Genomic DNA, 16,391 nt, shown 5'->3' with positions numbered 1-16,391 from the left:
GCGTGGTTACACTTGGTCTTTGGTTGTGAGGCTGGATGGACATACTGCTAAATTCTCAAATATTCTCTAAGCTGGTTTATGGTAGAGAAATGCAAATTCTATTCTCTGGCAACATCTCTTGTGGACGTTCCTGCAGTCAGCATTGCACGCTCCCTCAAAACATCTGTGGCATTGTGTTGTGTGTCAAAATTGCACACTTATTTTCACCAGCACAAGCTGCACCAGTGTTTTCTTTTTTTTATCCGTTATTTTACCAGGTAAGTTGACTGAGAACACGTTCTCATTTGCAGCAACGACCTGGGGAATAGTTACAGGGGAGAGGAGGGGGATGAATGAGCCAATTGTAAACTGGGGATTATTAGGTGACCGTGATGGTTGAGGGCCAGATTGGGAATTTAGCCAGGACACCGGGGTTAACACCCCTACTCTTACGATAAGTGCCATGGGATCTTTAATGACCTCAGAGAGTCAGGACACCCGTTTAACGTCCCATCCGAAAGACGGCACCCTACACAGAGCAGTGTCCCCAATCACTGCCCTGGGGCATTGGGATCTTTGTTTAGACCTGAGGAAGGAGTGCCTCCTACTGGCCCTCCAACACCACTTCCAGCAGCATCTGGTCTCCCATCCAGGGACTGACCAGGACCAACCCTGCTTAGCTTCAGAAGCAAGCCAGCAGTGGTATGCAGGGTGGTATGCTAATGATAATGATAGTGTAATGATAATGAGTTTTAATCAGCTTCTTGATATGCCACACCTGTCAGGTGGATGGATTATCTTGGATAAGGAGAAATGCTCATTAACATGGATGTAAACAAATTTGTGCACAAAATTTTGAGAAATTATATTTTTGTGCATATGGTACATTTCTGGGATCTTTCATTTCAGCTCATGAAACCTGGGACCAACACATTATGTTGCGTTTTTATATTTTTGTTCAGAATACATTTCAAACAATTACTCAGATGGATCAAGGCCAACATTGGAATAATATTCAAATACATTTTTCATGTATATAAATAAAAAAGCCTACATGTCAAAGTGTAGATGATATGCATATGCTACTGGCTATAGCTCTGTGTCCAAATCGATGCTGACGAGGGAAGTGGCAGAAAATGTAGCCAAACTTTAATGACACTTTTTATTTACCTACATAAATATAGGCTTAACAAGTCATTTTGACAAATATAATAAAGAATAATTAACATTTAACGTCTAAAGCAGGGGTATTCAACTATTGCCCTACGATGTCCGGTTCTACCTGATAATGAATTGCATACAGCTGGTGCCCCAGGTCTGAATCAGTCCCTGATTAGAGGGGAACAATGAAGCAAGCAGTGGAACTGGCTTCATGGTCCAGAGTTGAGTTTGAAGGGATCTAAAGGCTTGATTCTTTCGACATACTCGCACGGTTCATTCATATCAAATCGTCACAAGACCGGAGCGTGAAGGACAGTGCCTGTTGCGCACCACACAGGCCAGTGGCGACCCGTCATTCAGAGCCCCACCTGTTTTGAGCCCCACCTTTTTTGCAAAAAAAAAATATTTTTTAAATAAAAAAATTGGTGCTTGCCTGTTATACATGTAATTTTGGCATTAATACATGTCACATATCAGTTTGCAAGCAATGTAAAAATATATACACTACCGTTCAAAAGTTTGGGGTCACTTAGAAATGTCCTTGTTTTTGAAAGAAAAGCACATTTTTGGTCCATTAAAATAACATTGAATTGATCAGAAATACAGTGTAGACATTGTTAATGTTGTAAATGATGTAGCTGGAAACGGCTGATTTTTTATGGAATATCTACATAGGCGTACAGAGGCCCATTATCAGCAACCATCACTCCTGTGTTCCAACAGCACGGTGTGTTAGCTAATCCAAGTTTATAATTTTAAAAGGCTAATTGATCATCAGAAAACCATTTTGCAATTATGTTAGCACAGCTGAAAACTGTTGTGCTAATTAAAGAAGCAATAAAACTGTCCGTCTTTCGACTAGTTGAGTATCAGCATTTGTGGGTTCGATTACAGGCTCAAAATGGCCAGAAACAAATAACTTTCTTCTGAAACTCGTCAGTCTATTCTTGTTCTGAGAAATAAAGGCTATTCCATGCGAGAAATTGCCAAGAAACTGAAGATCCCGTACAACGCTGTGTACTACTCCCTTCACAGAACAGCGCAAACTAGATCTAACCAGAATAGAACGAATGGGAGGTACAACCTGAAAAATCTATGACGTCATTATGATTCGACCTTGTTTTTTTTCTGAGTTCCCAGTTGTGTTGACAGCACCATAAGTCCAGAGAATGCCAGACTTTGATGACAATATTTGCCCACAAAGGACCGCGGCGCCACCTTACTGTTCAAGTGAGCACAAAAAGGTATTGTATGCTGCTGTATAAATTATATGCCAGCGAGATATGTATACAGTAGCTAAAAAAGAAATACTATGTTGTGTAGTAAGATGTTAGTCGCCCATGTGCCTCACCCTAATAATTTGGTCTATTAATTTCACTTGCACTTGGTGGTGCACATGTAGCCTATAATCTGTTTTAGAGAAATGTCATCATTGAATATTGTAAGAGATTTCATTGTCTGCTTATATGCCCCCTTTATTTATCCTACTGTTCTGACTTGGTATATCGGGAGAACACTAAGAACGGCGGCCCATGTTCTGATTTCTGACATTGTACATTTCAAAAGTGCTAAACAAATAGTTATATGGACTACGTCCGTCCTAGCTCGCTCATTAATGTCTGAAAAGAAAATGTCATTAGAAACCACATTTGATTAAGCAAGACAGCCATATCATGTTTTTCTTTTTAGGCAGTATATGAGGCTGAATGAACTGTTTTGCTGCCAGACAAGGCTCTGCTGATAGCCAGGTGTAGCAGTGGTAAGATGTCGGGATTGCCGTTGGGACAGCTTTATGTAAGCCCTAACAGATTGTGTGCACCGTTTGTCGTCGTTATAGTGAAATTAATATATTGTTTAGTATTGCATAGTGGCTTTGATGGCATGCATTCCACATTTGTTAATTTTGCCCCACCAAGATCTACATGCTAAAATCGCCACTGGCAGAGGCGATCAGCATTTAGAAACTATTTAACCATAAACTTAAATTGTTTAATGCCATGAAACAAAAACGTATCATGTTCTATTGGTTTTCAAATCAAAGTTATTTTATTGTCCAGCAGCCAAAGGCATAATCTCAGTCAAATTAGTAATACACTGCTCAAAAAAATAAAGGGAACACTTAAACAACACAATGTAACTCCAAGTCAATCACACTTCTGTGAAATCAAACTGTCCACTTAGGAAGCAACACTGATTGACAATAAATTTCACATGCTGTTGTGCAAATCGAATAGACAACAGGTGGAAATAGGCAATTAGCAAGACACCCCCAATAAAGGAGTGGTTCTGCAGGTGGTGACCACAGACCACTTCTCAGTTCCTATGCTTCCTGGCTGATGTTTTGGTCACTTTTGAATGCTGGCGGTGCTTTCACTCTAGTGGTAGCATGAGACGGAGACTACAACCCACACAAGTGGCTCAGGTAGTGCAGCTCATCCAGGATGGCACATCAATGCGAGCTGTGGCAAGAAGGTTTGCTGTGTCTGTCAGCGTAGTGTCCAGAGCATGGAGGCGCTACCAGGAGACAGGCCAGTACATCAGGAGACGTGGAGGAGGCCGTAGGAGGGCAACAACCCTGCAGCAGGACCGCTATCTCCGCCTTTGTGCAAGGAGGAGCACTGCCAGAGCCCTGCAAAATGACCTCCAGCAGGCCACAAATGTGCATGTGTCTGCTCAAACGGTCAGAAACAGACTCCATGAGGGTGGTATGAGGGCCCGACGTCCCCAGGTGGGGGTTGTGCTTACAGCCCAACACCGTGGAGGACGTTTGGCAGTTGCCAGAGAACACCAAGATTGGCAAATTCGCCACTGGCGCCCTGTGCTCTTCACAGATGAAAGCAGGTTCACCCTGAGCACGTGACAGAGTCTGGAGACGCCGTGGAGAACGTTCTGCTGCCTGCAACATCCTCCAGCATGACCGGTTTGGCGGTGGGTCAGTCATGGTGTGGGGTGGCATTTCTTTGAGGGGCCGCACAGCCCTCCATGTGCTCGCCAGAGGTAGCCTGACTGCCATTAGGTACCGAGATGAGATCCTCAGACCCCTTGTGAGACCATATGCTGGTGAGGTTGGCCCTGGGTTCCTCCTAATGCAAGCCAATGCTAGACCTCATGTGGCTGGAGTGTGTCAGCAGTTCCTGCAAGAGGAAGGCATTGATGCTATGGCCTGGCCCGCCCGTTCCCCAGACCTGAATCCAATTGAACACATCTGGGACATCATGTCTCGCTCCATCCACCAACGCCAAGTTGCACCACAGACTGTCCAGGAGTTGGCGGATGCTTTAGTCCAGGTCTGGGAGGAGATCCCTCAGGAGACCATCCGCCACCTCATCAGGAGCATGCCCAGGCGTTGTAGGGAGGTCATACAGGCACGTGGAGGCCACACACACACTACTGAGCCTCATTTTGACTTGTTTTAAGGACATTACATCAAAGTTGGACCAGCCTGTAGTGTGGTTTTCCACTTTAATTTTGAGTGTGACTCCAAATCCAGACCTCCATGGGTTGATAAATTTGATTTCCATTGATCATTTGTGTGATTTTGTTGTCAGCACATTCAACTATGTAAAGAAAAAAGTATTTAACAAGAATATTTCATTCATTCAGATCTAGGATGTGTTATTTTAGTGTTCCCTTTATTTTTTTGAGCAGTGTATATATTTTCATCTCTGTCATTTGAAACCATGTGCGCGTGCAATGCACTTTTGAGATCAGTGTTCTCACTAATTGTATTTTGGAACATTCACGCGTAGCCTACAGCCATGCACATTGTTGACCTTATAATATGAAGAAATACAACTAAAAACGGTCTGAGCTGCTGCATCAGCCTCATTGCTTAAAAAAAAAAAATGTATTATGTGCAGTGGTTGTATGAATTTTGGATCTGTTGTCCCAGAACTTTCCGAGCGTCTGTTTTAAACTGTCCTAGAAATATTTATTGTCCCAAAGATGACGGGACGCCCTTAATTTTGAGTCCCGAAGGGAATTATTTTGGTAATAATTGTCATGTTGCAACATTTTAAAGGCTACCAAGGGTGACCAACTATCCTCCAGGAGAGGATTAAAGGGGCAGTGTTGTATTTTGAGACAGTCTTGAATATGCAAAGAAGCCAATAGGTAGAGTGTAGCCTCCATTAATGTCTGATTCACTATGGTAAAAAAGTTAGTAATGCAATGTATTTTGTAAAATAGTTCTTACAACAATGAAAAAGGGTGTTAAACAGACCAGTTTTTGGGGACAAGTGACTTGAACTTTTGGAGAAGAAAAAATGAAGTCCTACTTGTCCAAAGGACAAGTGACAAAAAAAGTGAATGTCAAGCCCTGTTTTGCTAAGGCTTATATCGTGTTTTTACACAATCAATCAGAGTGATTCAAACATAACAAAATCAATGGATGACATTTTGTGGGCTTTAGATTCTCCCTGTCTAGTTTTTATTCTGGTGGTTGTTAATTCATTCAGCCACAAGAGCATTAGCGAGGTTGGGCACTGATGTTGGGCGATTATGCCTGGCTCGCAGTCAGCGTTCCAATTCATCCCAAAGGTGTTCGATGGGCTTGAGGTCAGTGCTCCGTGCAGGCCAGTCAAGTTCTTCCACACCGATCTTGACAAACCATTGTTGTATGGACCTTGCTTTGTGCATGGGGGCATTGTCATGTTGAAACAGGAAAGGGCCTTCCCCAAACTGCTGTAACAAAGTTCGAAGCACAGAATCATCTAGAACGTCACTGTATGCTATAGCATTAAGATTTCCCTTTACTGGAACTAAGGGCTCCTAGCCTGAATGATGAAAAACAGCCCCAGACCATTATTCCACCTCCACCAGACTTTACAGTTGGCACAATGAATTGGGGCAGGTAGCGCTCTCCTGGCATCCGCCAAACCCAGATTCGTCCGTCGGACTACCAGATGGTGAAGTGTAATTCATCACTCCAGAGAACGCGTTTCCACTGCTCCCCAGAGTCCAATGGCGGTGAGCTTTACACCACTCCAGCCGACACTTGGCATTGCGCATGGTGATCTTAGGCTTGCGTGCAGCTGTTCGACCATGGAAACCCATTTCCTGAAGCTCCCGACTAACAGTTCTTGGGCTGAAGTTGCTTCCAGAGGCAGTTGCAACCAAGGACAGACGATCTTTACGCGCTATGCATTTCAGCACTCAGTGGTCCCGTTCTGTGAGCTTGTGTGGCCTACCACTTCGCGGCTGAGCCGTTGTTGATCCTAGATGTTTCCACTTCACAATAACAGCCCTTACAGTTGACCGGGGCAGCTCCAGCAGGGCAGAAATGTTACGAACTGATGTTGGAAAGGTGGCATCCTATGACGGTGCCACATTGAAAGTAACGGAGCTCTTCAGTAAGGCCACTCTACTGCCAATGTTTGTCTATGGAGATTGCTTGGCTGTGTGCTCGATTTTATACATCTGTCAGTAACGGGTGTGGCTGAAATAGCAGAATCCACTAATTTAAAGAGGTGTCCATATACTTTTGAATATAGTGTATTTTTTCAATAACTAAAAATATTGTATTTTCTACTGTTTTCTACCGAAAGTAAGACGCAAAAACTCAAGAATGAGAAGCATAGAAATAGAGCACATAGAACAGATCTATCACTTCTTAGACTTTCTTTCAAATGAGAATGACAGATCTATAACTCACATTTCTATGTGAATTTGTTCCGAGTAGCCCAAAAAGTTACATATTGCAGGTTTAAGTTTACACTGAAAAGTTTTACCATCCCAAAAATTATATTGTCAAATATATTTTGGGGAGTGGTGGTCCTGATTTAGCAGCTAAATGAACATAGGGGAAGGACAGCATCACCATTTAACTATTTTCTCTCGATTATACTTTAGCCAACCATGCTGACAAAATGCCTTGCAATCAGAGCATTATTCATATGGACAAATGACAAGTAGCAGACGATTGATATTAATATTTTGGTAATGACTCTCCATTGGGAAATTTCAATCAGGCTAAACAGCAGAAGTAGTACCTTTTCAGACATGGCCTCCTCAAATTTGTGGTTGAAGAGACACTTGTAAACTCTGCCCTCTCCAGCTGGAGTCTAGAAATCAAAGACAATGGAATTGTGATTCAATTAGCAATTCTTTTTCACATTCACAGTGACAAAAACACCTTTTCAGTGAGTTGAGGGTTCAACTCTGATAAAAGTATGAACGCATCTGACTCTGAATCTTAATATTATGCCTCTTATTAAATGAAAGACTTGAGGGAATAAGAGAAGGAGCGAGAGAGAGGGAGGGAAGGAAGGAGGGAGAGAGAGAGAGAGGGAGACAAGGTACTCACGTTTTCACAGAAGCGCTCACGGTCCTCCCGGCAGGAGAAGTATAGGTATCGGTCCAGGTGGAAGTCGTCTGAGGAAAGTTCGGCCACGCGCATGATGGCCTTCTTACAGTTGGCCCCGATGGCGTGGGCCCCGGGCTGCTCCTCTGCCTCCTTGACCAGACCCTTCTCCAGGCACGCTATCACCTCGCCTTGGGAGTGCACGTCCTTAGGAACATGGGTACATGGGGAGAGAGCGAGTTGGATAGGTTCAAGTTGGCTAAAACACTGATGGGCCTTTGTGTGCTGATGATGCATCTCTGTGTGAGGCCTGAAGAACTGTTAGCTCTCAGAGCAGCGCTTGAATCAGTTATAAAATGATTCCTTTCAAATGATTTGTGTGTGCGATTTAATATAACACACAACCACAAAAACATACAAAGAGCCGGAGGGGAGGGGAGGGGAGGACAGATGCTAGTAAATATAGAGAAGCTAAATATTCAAAAAAATAAAAATGTAATTCAGTGTGAGGAGTTATTGCTGTTGTGTTGCCCTGAAGACCGGGATTTGATTTCCAAGGGCATGGTCATTAATCATCTTGTACAAATTAATAATTCATTAGAGGAAGCCAGGATTAAAAATACAGTACCAGTCAAGAGGTTTGGCAAGAGTGTGCAAAGCTGTCATCAAGGCAAAGGGTGGCTACTTTAAAGAATCTAAAGTCTAAAATATATTTAGATTTGTTCAACACTTTTTTGCTTACTACATGATTCCATACCTACTCATTCCATAGTTTTTGTCTTCACTATTATTCTACAATGTAGGAAATAGTTAAAAAAGAAAAACAACCTTGGAATGAGTAGGTGTGTCCAAACTTTTGACTGGTACTGTATATTTGTTAACATGGAGTGTAGGATGCGTGGATAGGAGGTACAGTGGATATCATAAGTAATCACCACCCCTTGGATTTTTACGAAGTGGGATTGATAAATATTTGTGATTTTCTACACAAAATACTACATAATGCCAAAGTGAAAACAGAATTATACAAATGTTTTCATATGAATAAAAAATGAAATAACATATTTGTTGCATAAGTATTTACCCCCTTTGTTTAGGCAAGCCTAAATGAGTTCAGGAGTCAAATACATGATTATAATACATGATTTTTGAATGACCACCCTTCCTGTTTAGAACAGCGGTATAGCTCGTTAAAGGTTAGCCATGCAATACCAATAACTGGAGGACCAAAAAAAGCCAAAACCGATTAACTTTTTAGGGATAGGGGGCAGCATTTTCACTTTGGATGAATAGCGTGCCCAGAGTGACCTGCCTCCTACTCTGTCCCAGATGCTAATATATGCATATTATTGTTACTATTGGATATAAAACACTCTGAAGTTTCTAAAACTGTTTGAATGATGTCTGTGTGTATAACAGAACTCATATGGCAGGCAAAAACCTGAGAAAAAAATCCAAACAGGAAGTGAGAATTCTGAGGCTGGTCGATTTTCAACTCATCGCCTATTGAAATCCCAGTGGGATATGGATCTGTTTGCACTTCCTACACCTTCCACTAGATGTCAACAGTCTGTAGAACGTTGAATGAAGCTTCTACTGTGATGTTGAGCCGGATGGGAGCTGTTTGAGTCAGTGGTCTGGCAGAGTGCCAGGTCCTGGTCACGCGCATTACACATGATATCGCCTTGCGTTCCATTACTTCTATAGACACAAAGGAATTCTCCGGTTGGAACGTTATTGAATATTTATGATAACAACATCCTAAAGATTGATTCTATACTTAGTTTGACAAGTTTATTTGACCTGTAATATAACTTTTTGAAGTTTTCGTCCAAAGTTCACCTGGACCTGCACAAGCGTTTTGGATATGCGTACTAAACGTGCTAACAAAAGTAGCTACTTGGACATAAATAATGGACATTATCAAACAAAACAACAATTTATTGTGGAACTAGGATTCCTGGGAGTGCATTCTGATGAAGATCATCAAAGGGAATATTTATCATGTAATTTTGTATTTCTGTTGACTCCAACATGGCGGAGAAATGTTATTTCTATCTGAGCGCTGTCTCAGATTATTGCATGGTTTGCTTTTTCCGTAAAGTTTTTTTTAAATCTGACACAGCGGTTGCATTAAGAACAAGTGTATCTTTAATTCTATGTAAAACATGTATCTTTCATCAAAGTTTATGATGAGTATTTCTGTTATTTGATGTGGCTCTCTGCAATTTCTCCGGATATTTTGGAGGCATTTCTGAACATGGCGCCAATGTAAACTGAGATTTTTGGATATAAATATGCACATTATCGAACAAAACATACATGTATTGTGTAACATGATGTCCTATGAGTGTCATCTGATGAAGATCATCAAAGGTTAGTGATTAATTTTATCTCTATTTCTGCTTTTTGTGACTCCTATCTTTGGCTGGGAAAATGTCTGTGTTTTTTGGACTTGGCGGTGATCTAACATAATCATATGTTGTGTTTTCGCTGTAAAGCATTTTTATTTTAAAAAATCAGACACGATGGGTAGATTAACAAGATGTTTATCTTTAATTTGCTGTATTGGACTCGTTAATGTGTGAAAGTTACATATTTCTGAATTTCCCGCGCTGCCTTTTCAGCGGAATGTTGTCAGGGGTTCCGCTAGCGGAACGTGTGTCCTAGAAAGGTTAAATCGGCCGATTTTTATATATATATAATAATGACAATTACAACAATACTGAATAAACACTTATTTCAGCTTAATATAATACATCAATAAAAATCTATTTCGTTTCAAATAAATAATGAAACATGTTCAATTTGGTTTAAATAACACAAAAACAGTGTTGGAGAAGAAAGGAAAAGTGCAATATGTGCCATGTAAAAAAGCTAACGTTTAAGTTCCTTGCTCAGAACATATGAAAGCTGGTGGTTCCTTTTAACATGAGTCTTCAATATTCCCAGTTAAGAAGTTTTAGGTTGTAGTTATTATAGGAATTATAGGACCATTTCTCTCTATACCATTTGTATTTCATATACCTTTGACTATTGGACGTTCTTATAGGCACTATAGTATTGCCAGCCTAATCTCGGGAGTTGATAGGCTTGAAGTCATAAACAGCGATGTGCTTGAAGCATTGCGAAGAGCTGCTGGCAAACGCAGGAAAGTGCAGTTTGAATGAATCCTTACGACCCTGCTGCTGCCTACCACTGCTCAGTCAGACTGCTCTATCAAATCGTAGACTTAATTATAATATAATAATACACAGAAATATGAGCCTTAGGTCATTAATATGGTCAAATCCAGAAACTATAACTGCGAAAACAAAACTTTTATTCTTTCAGTGAAATACGGAACCGTTCCGTATTTTATCTAACGGGTGGCATCCATAAGTATAAATATTGCTGTTACATTGCACAACTTTCAATGTTATGTCATAATTATGGAAAATTAATTACGGTCTTCGTTAGGAAGAAATGGTCTTCACACAGTTTGCAACGAGCCAGGCGGCCCAAACTGTTGCATATACCCTGACTCTGCTTGCACAGAAAGCAAGATAAGTGACAATCTCCCTAGTTAATATTGCCTGCTAACATGAATTTCTTTAACTAAATATGTATGTTTAAAAAATATACTTGTGTATTGATTTTAAGAAAGGCATTGATGTTTATGGTATGGTACATTGGTGCAACGACAGACCTCCTTGCTCGCACACTCCTTTTCAGTTCTGCCCACAAATTTTCTACGTGATTGAGGTTAGGGCTTTGTGATGGCCATTCCAATAGCTTGACTTTGTTGTCCTTAAGCCATTTTGCCACAACTTTGGAAGTATGCTTGGGGTCATTGTCCATTTGGAAGACCTATTTGCGACCAAACTTCAACTTCCTGACTGATGTCTTGAGATGTCGCTTCAATATATCCACATAATTGTCATTCTCATGATGCCATCTATTTTGTGAAGTGCACCAGTCCCTCCTGCAGCACAGCACCCCCACAACATGATGCTGCCACCCCGTGCTTCACAGTTGGGATGGTGTTCTTCGGTTTGCAAGCCTCCTCATTTTTCCTCCAAACATAACAATGGTCATTATGGCCAAACAGTTTTATTTTTGTTTCATCAGACCAGAGGACCTTTCTCCAAAAAGTACAATCTTTGTCACCATGTGCAGTTGCAAACCCGTAGTCTGGCTTTTTAATGGTGGTTTTGGAGCAGTGGCTTCTTCCTTGCTGAGCGGCCTTTCAGGTTACATCGATATAGGACTTGTTTTACTGTGGATATAAATACTTTTGTACACGTTTCCTCCAGCATCTTCACAAGGTCCTTTGCTGTTGTTCTGTGATTGATTTGCAATTTTCACACCAAAGTACGTTCATCTCTAGGAGACAGAACGCGTCGCCTTCCTGAGCGGTATGACGGCTGCGTTATCCCATGGTGTTTATATTTGCGTACTGTTGTTTGTACAGATGAACGTGGTACCTTCAGGCGTTTGGAAATTGCTCCCAACGACCAACCAGACTTGTGGAGGTCTACAATTTTTTTCTGATGTCTTGGCTGATTTCTTTTGATTTTCCCATGATGTCAAGCAAAGAGACACTGAGTTTGAAGGTAGGCCTTGAAATACATCCACAGGTACACCTCCAATTGATTCAAATGATGTCAATTAGCCTATCAGAAGCTTCTAAAGCCATGACACAATTTTCTGGAATTTTCCAAGCGGTTTAAAGGCACAGTCAACTTAGTGTATGTAAACTTCTGACCCACTGGAATTGTGATACAGTGAGTTATAAGTGAAATAATCTGTCTGTAAGCAATTGTTGGAAAAATGACTTGTGTCATGCACAAAGTAGATGTCCTAACCGACTTGCCCAAACTATAGTTTTCTAACAAGTCATTTGTGGAGTGGTTGACAAACTAGTTTTAATGACTCCAACCTTAGTGTATGTAAACTTCAACTATATATAATCAAGGTATAGTATTTTTTTTTTTCTTTGAGAAATTTTTGATTTTTCCCCCCAATCTGACTGCAGTTTATTTTGTGTAAATACTTGACATATAATATCAATTAAATGCATCGTAATCCCACTTTATAACAAAATGTGAAGAAATCCAAGGGGGGTGAATACTTATAATACCCACTGTAGGTAAGTATGCAACTGTAGGAAGAGCAAATAGGCTAGTCTCCTGGCCAGAGCCTAACACTGGAGCTCAAAGTAGCACAGTGAAGGCAGTAATTCAAACCTGACCACCCTATGCCCAAACCTCATGTAGTCATGTCATATTTAAACACGTGTCCAAAAAAAACTGAAAACCAAACCAACAAATTAGAAACCAGCACAAACAAAATGGGCATATCCTGCGCCTGTCTGTTTTTGTGTTACCTCTACATATAGCACAGCGACAGATTCATACAAATCCAAAGCTTGAGCAGCTATTCCAAAAAAGCATCTTGACCAATTCCTGATATATATATTTAAAAAAAGACTGGCTTGTTGTTTTTATAGATCTTCTTAGATTTTACAGGTTACTGCAAATTGTACTGGTCTTAAAAATGTGCAAAGACACCGGTGTGTATGAAGGCTAGAGCCAGCCTATTACCTTCTCGCCGGTGGAGATGCTGCCACAGTGCAGGGTGTTGATATCCTCGCGACATTTGTCCATGAAGCCACAGATGAGGCGGTAGTCACTGAACACAATGCTGGTCATCTTGATGATGTACTGGTTGCACTGGTACTCTGTGATGTTACCGCGGTGATCCACCAGGCAGGACACCAGGTAGCCCTTCCCTCTCTCCTCCGCTGCACATTCTTTTATCTGAAGGAAGGAGGAAAAGAAAATTACAGATTGTGTTTCTCATGGTCACAATATTTGTATTACTTATATTATACCTAATTCACATAGGACTCACGGTATGTTGTAGGGCTCCACAATTACTCCAATTTTTTGCTAAATTACAATATTGACATGTGCAATATCCATATTGCAAGTGGCTTCAATTGTTCTAATGTAATAAGGGTCCCCTGGGAAACTCTGACCAACACTTTGGTTCCTAGATAGATAGCTGGCTAGCTAAAAAAGTAGCAACAAACCAAAACATTGTCTAGAAAGTTGCCTGGCTTGCTAGATTGACATATCCTAAATACATTTTTAAACGGATGAGTTCTTTGGATGCAAAAAAATAGAGCGGGTAACGTTGCTATTTGGACCAGTCTGCTGCATGCAGACTGCCGTTTGTGTGTAACTTTTTCATAATAACAACAATAGAATGTTCATGATTTAATGCCTGCCAAAGCCGGTAAGATGAAAGGGGACATTTATACTGTGGGGTTGGCGAGAACTTTAAATACATTACCGCAATCATGACTAGGTTGGTTGGCAGAAATAAAAGTACAGGATTTGTTTGCCGGCAATACCTTTCAGTCGACAAAAAGTTGGCAGGTTTTCGTCTTGGTTTGAAAGGGATATTAGTTTGGACATCAAAGTCCTGTGAACATAGGGATTAAGCCAAAACGAATTCATAATTAACGAAATGAAAGGAAAAAATGATTAGAGGCGGCCCCCCAATTTCCAGCTAAGGGCATGGGTGCTTTAGGCCTACTTAAGGGTATTCAAAGTGGTGTGTGTTGCTACTAGGTGCTCTACCAATTAAAAATGCTGTGTGTTGCTCGGAGCCAGGAACAGTGACACTAGTAGCATGAGGGACCTATAGTCAGAGCCATAAAGCAAGCTAGCCAGCCAACTTACATCGGTGATGGTGGTCTTGCACACCTCCACAGCCACAGACTCAAACTTGGGGTCGGTCGTCAGGTTCAGTTTGTAGTTCCAAAGGAGCTGGGGAGAGATTAAACATGTCTATTGATAGCTCAAAGAAAAGCCTAGGAGTTAAAGGCAACCGTGTGTGGGGAATTTCAAGCAGGGGCGTGATAGCACCCTCTTGTGGTCAGACCTGCTAACAACGCTGTATTAAAATTATGACTCACATGCAGTTACACATACTGAAAGGATGGTTTAATGATGTGAGAGAGTTCAGAACACTTACATGGTTGCAGTCAGCAGCAATCTCTGTTTCCTGGAGAGAAATAAGAGAGAAGACAGTCAAACGATCATCGTAACCATAAAGAATATAATTTGCAGCCTATTCGCTGCTGCTTTTTCAAAGCCTATGTCAGATACTGTGTAATTGGCTCTACAGAGTGTAATTTGCTCAATATTAGGGGTTGAGACATACAGTGGACATCATTAGAAAGAAGATATTCTCCTATTTTCAATGTTGTTGCTATTCATAACATTGAAAGGATTTATTTATTTTAGTGTCTTAATTGATCACTGCCCAGCATTTTTCCTTCTCTTTACACTTATTTTATTTATATTTTCACGGACCACCTGCAGTAGAATTCCCGCAGACCCCCGGTTGAATAACCCTGTTATAAACGTATCGTTTAATTTCATCGTTAGAATTCAGTCAATTTATCATGATATGGATTTGTGTCTATATCGCCCAGCTCCACTAACCCACACTGTTTTATGGATAGGATCGATGAGCAGCCAGGGCACTCTGTGTATCCATACTGACACCTAGGCTACATCATAAAAATACCATATTCCCCCTTTACCAATGCACCCAGAGCTTCTCTGTGCCGCTTAATTCCAATCTACAAAAAGGTCTGTCACATTAGGACTAAGGACATAAATCTTGGGGAAAAGTCACTAAGCAAAGCTATGGTCAGTGTCGTGTGGGACCAACAGGCAAACATCTCAATTAAAGATGTTCAGCAGTGCCTTTCTATCATTTCAGCCAGTAGTTTAAAAAGTAAAGCTCACGAGCCAAAAGTGGTCTCTGAAAATGGCATACTACGTCACAGACGGGTTGGTTGTTTAGCTAAAAATAGGGCAAAACAGACGATGTTGGCTTAGATTGTTGAACGCATGTAAACTATACTTTGTTTATTGGATACATAAATCAATTTACACATCTCAAATACATTGTTACTGTTGTTGGTCAGCTAGCGATCAACTTTTAGCCATATTAGCATAGACAGGACATCAGTCAAAGAACCTCAAACAAGAAGAACATGATCGCCTAAAACTAGCTGAAACAAGCCACATACGTTTCCCCACATGGCAGCTTCTTGTCATTGTTTCTAGCCATCTGGCCATCCAGAATCACAACACACTGCCTTCTGCCCCATTGAAGCGTGTGCATTTAGAGAGAGCTTGGTTTGTTGTTTTGAATTGCAATTACAGAATTGCAGAATCTCCACGAGACCGGTACAGAGTCTGAAGACAAAGTGAGGGAAATACTGAAGTGAAGAGACACTGAAGATGGGGCACAGGAAGATTGTGGTGGAGCGCACCCTAAGACCAAATCCAGGTGGTGAGTCACATATTTTGTTTTGGGGCATGGGGCCAAGAATCGAGCCTTGGGGTACTGCCTTGGTGACAGGCAGTGGCTGAGACTAGGGATGCACGATATATCGGAATCGGACGATATTAGCTAAAAATACCAACATCTGCATTGGCCCGATGTGTAGTTTAACGTTGATATGTAAAACCGATGTTAAAGCTGACGTGCATACCTATATATATATATATATATATATATAACGTAGGTAGATGACGTAATGACGCCATGAAAAATAGAACACTACACAGAGCAAAAGCAGAAAATAAGCGCACACTTCCAACAACTAAACAAATTCAAGTCGAGCAGTCATTTGAAAGAGTAAGAAAATGTCAACGAGACAACTCAAAGGCGAAATCCAACAACGCCAAGATAGTTGAATTCATTGCCCTTGACAATCAACCGTTCTCTGCCGTGGATGATGTTGGCTATCGCCGACTGGTCGAGCACCTCGAGCCCAGGTACACACCACCAAGTAGGTGCTATCTTTCAGATGTTGCCCTAACGGAGTTACATTGTATTGTTGAAACGCACATCCATGAGCTACTTGCTATGGGCGTCA

The 16,391-nt window shown here is 41.2% G+C and overlaps 1 protein-coding gene across 2 annotated transcripts in view; it reads right to left on the bottom strand.

The window, feature by feature from the left end:
- The window catches only part of LOC139530200 (Golgi apparatus protein 1-like), a 51,393-nt gene that overhangs the window by 20,663 nt on the left and 14,339 nt on the right, over positions 1 to 16,391 (bottom strand). For both annotated transcript variants that reach the window (XM_071326389.1, XM_071326391.1), the window contains exons 2-6: positions 14,468 to 14,497; positions 14,173 to 14,259; positions 13,027 to 13,242; positions 7,445 to 7,648; positions 7,131 to 7,202 (exon numbers count right to left, since the gene is read on the bottom strand). In XM_071326389.1, the coding sequence (XP_071182490.1) occupies positions 7,131 to 7,202; positions 7,445 to 7,648; positions 13,027 to 13,242; positions 14,173 to 14,259; positions 14,468 to 14,497 (609 nt within the window). The remainder of the gene's footprint in view (positions 1 to 7,130; positions 7,203 to 7,444; positions 7,649 to 13,026; positions 13,243 to 14,172; positions 14,260 to 14,467; positions 14,498 to 16,391) is intronic.

The sequence above is a fragment of the Salvelinus alpinus genome, chromosome 9 (genome assembly GCF_045679555.1).
Source record: "Salvelinus alpinus chromosome 9, SLU_Salpinus.1, whole genome shotgun sequence".
NCBI lineage: Eukaryota > Metazoa > Chordata > Actinopteri > Salmoniformes > Salmonidae > Salvelinus > Salvelinus alpinus.
Note: the sequence above shows the minus strand (reverse complement) of the source record. Positions and strands in the feature narration are given on the sequence as shown.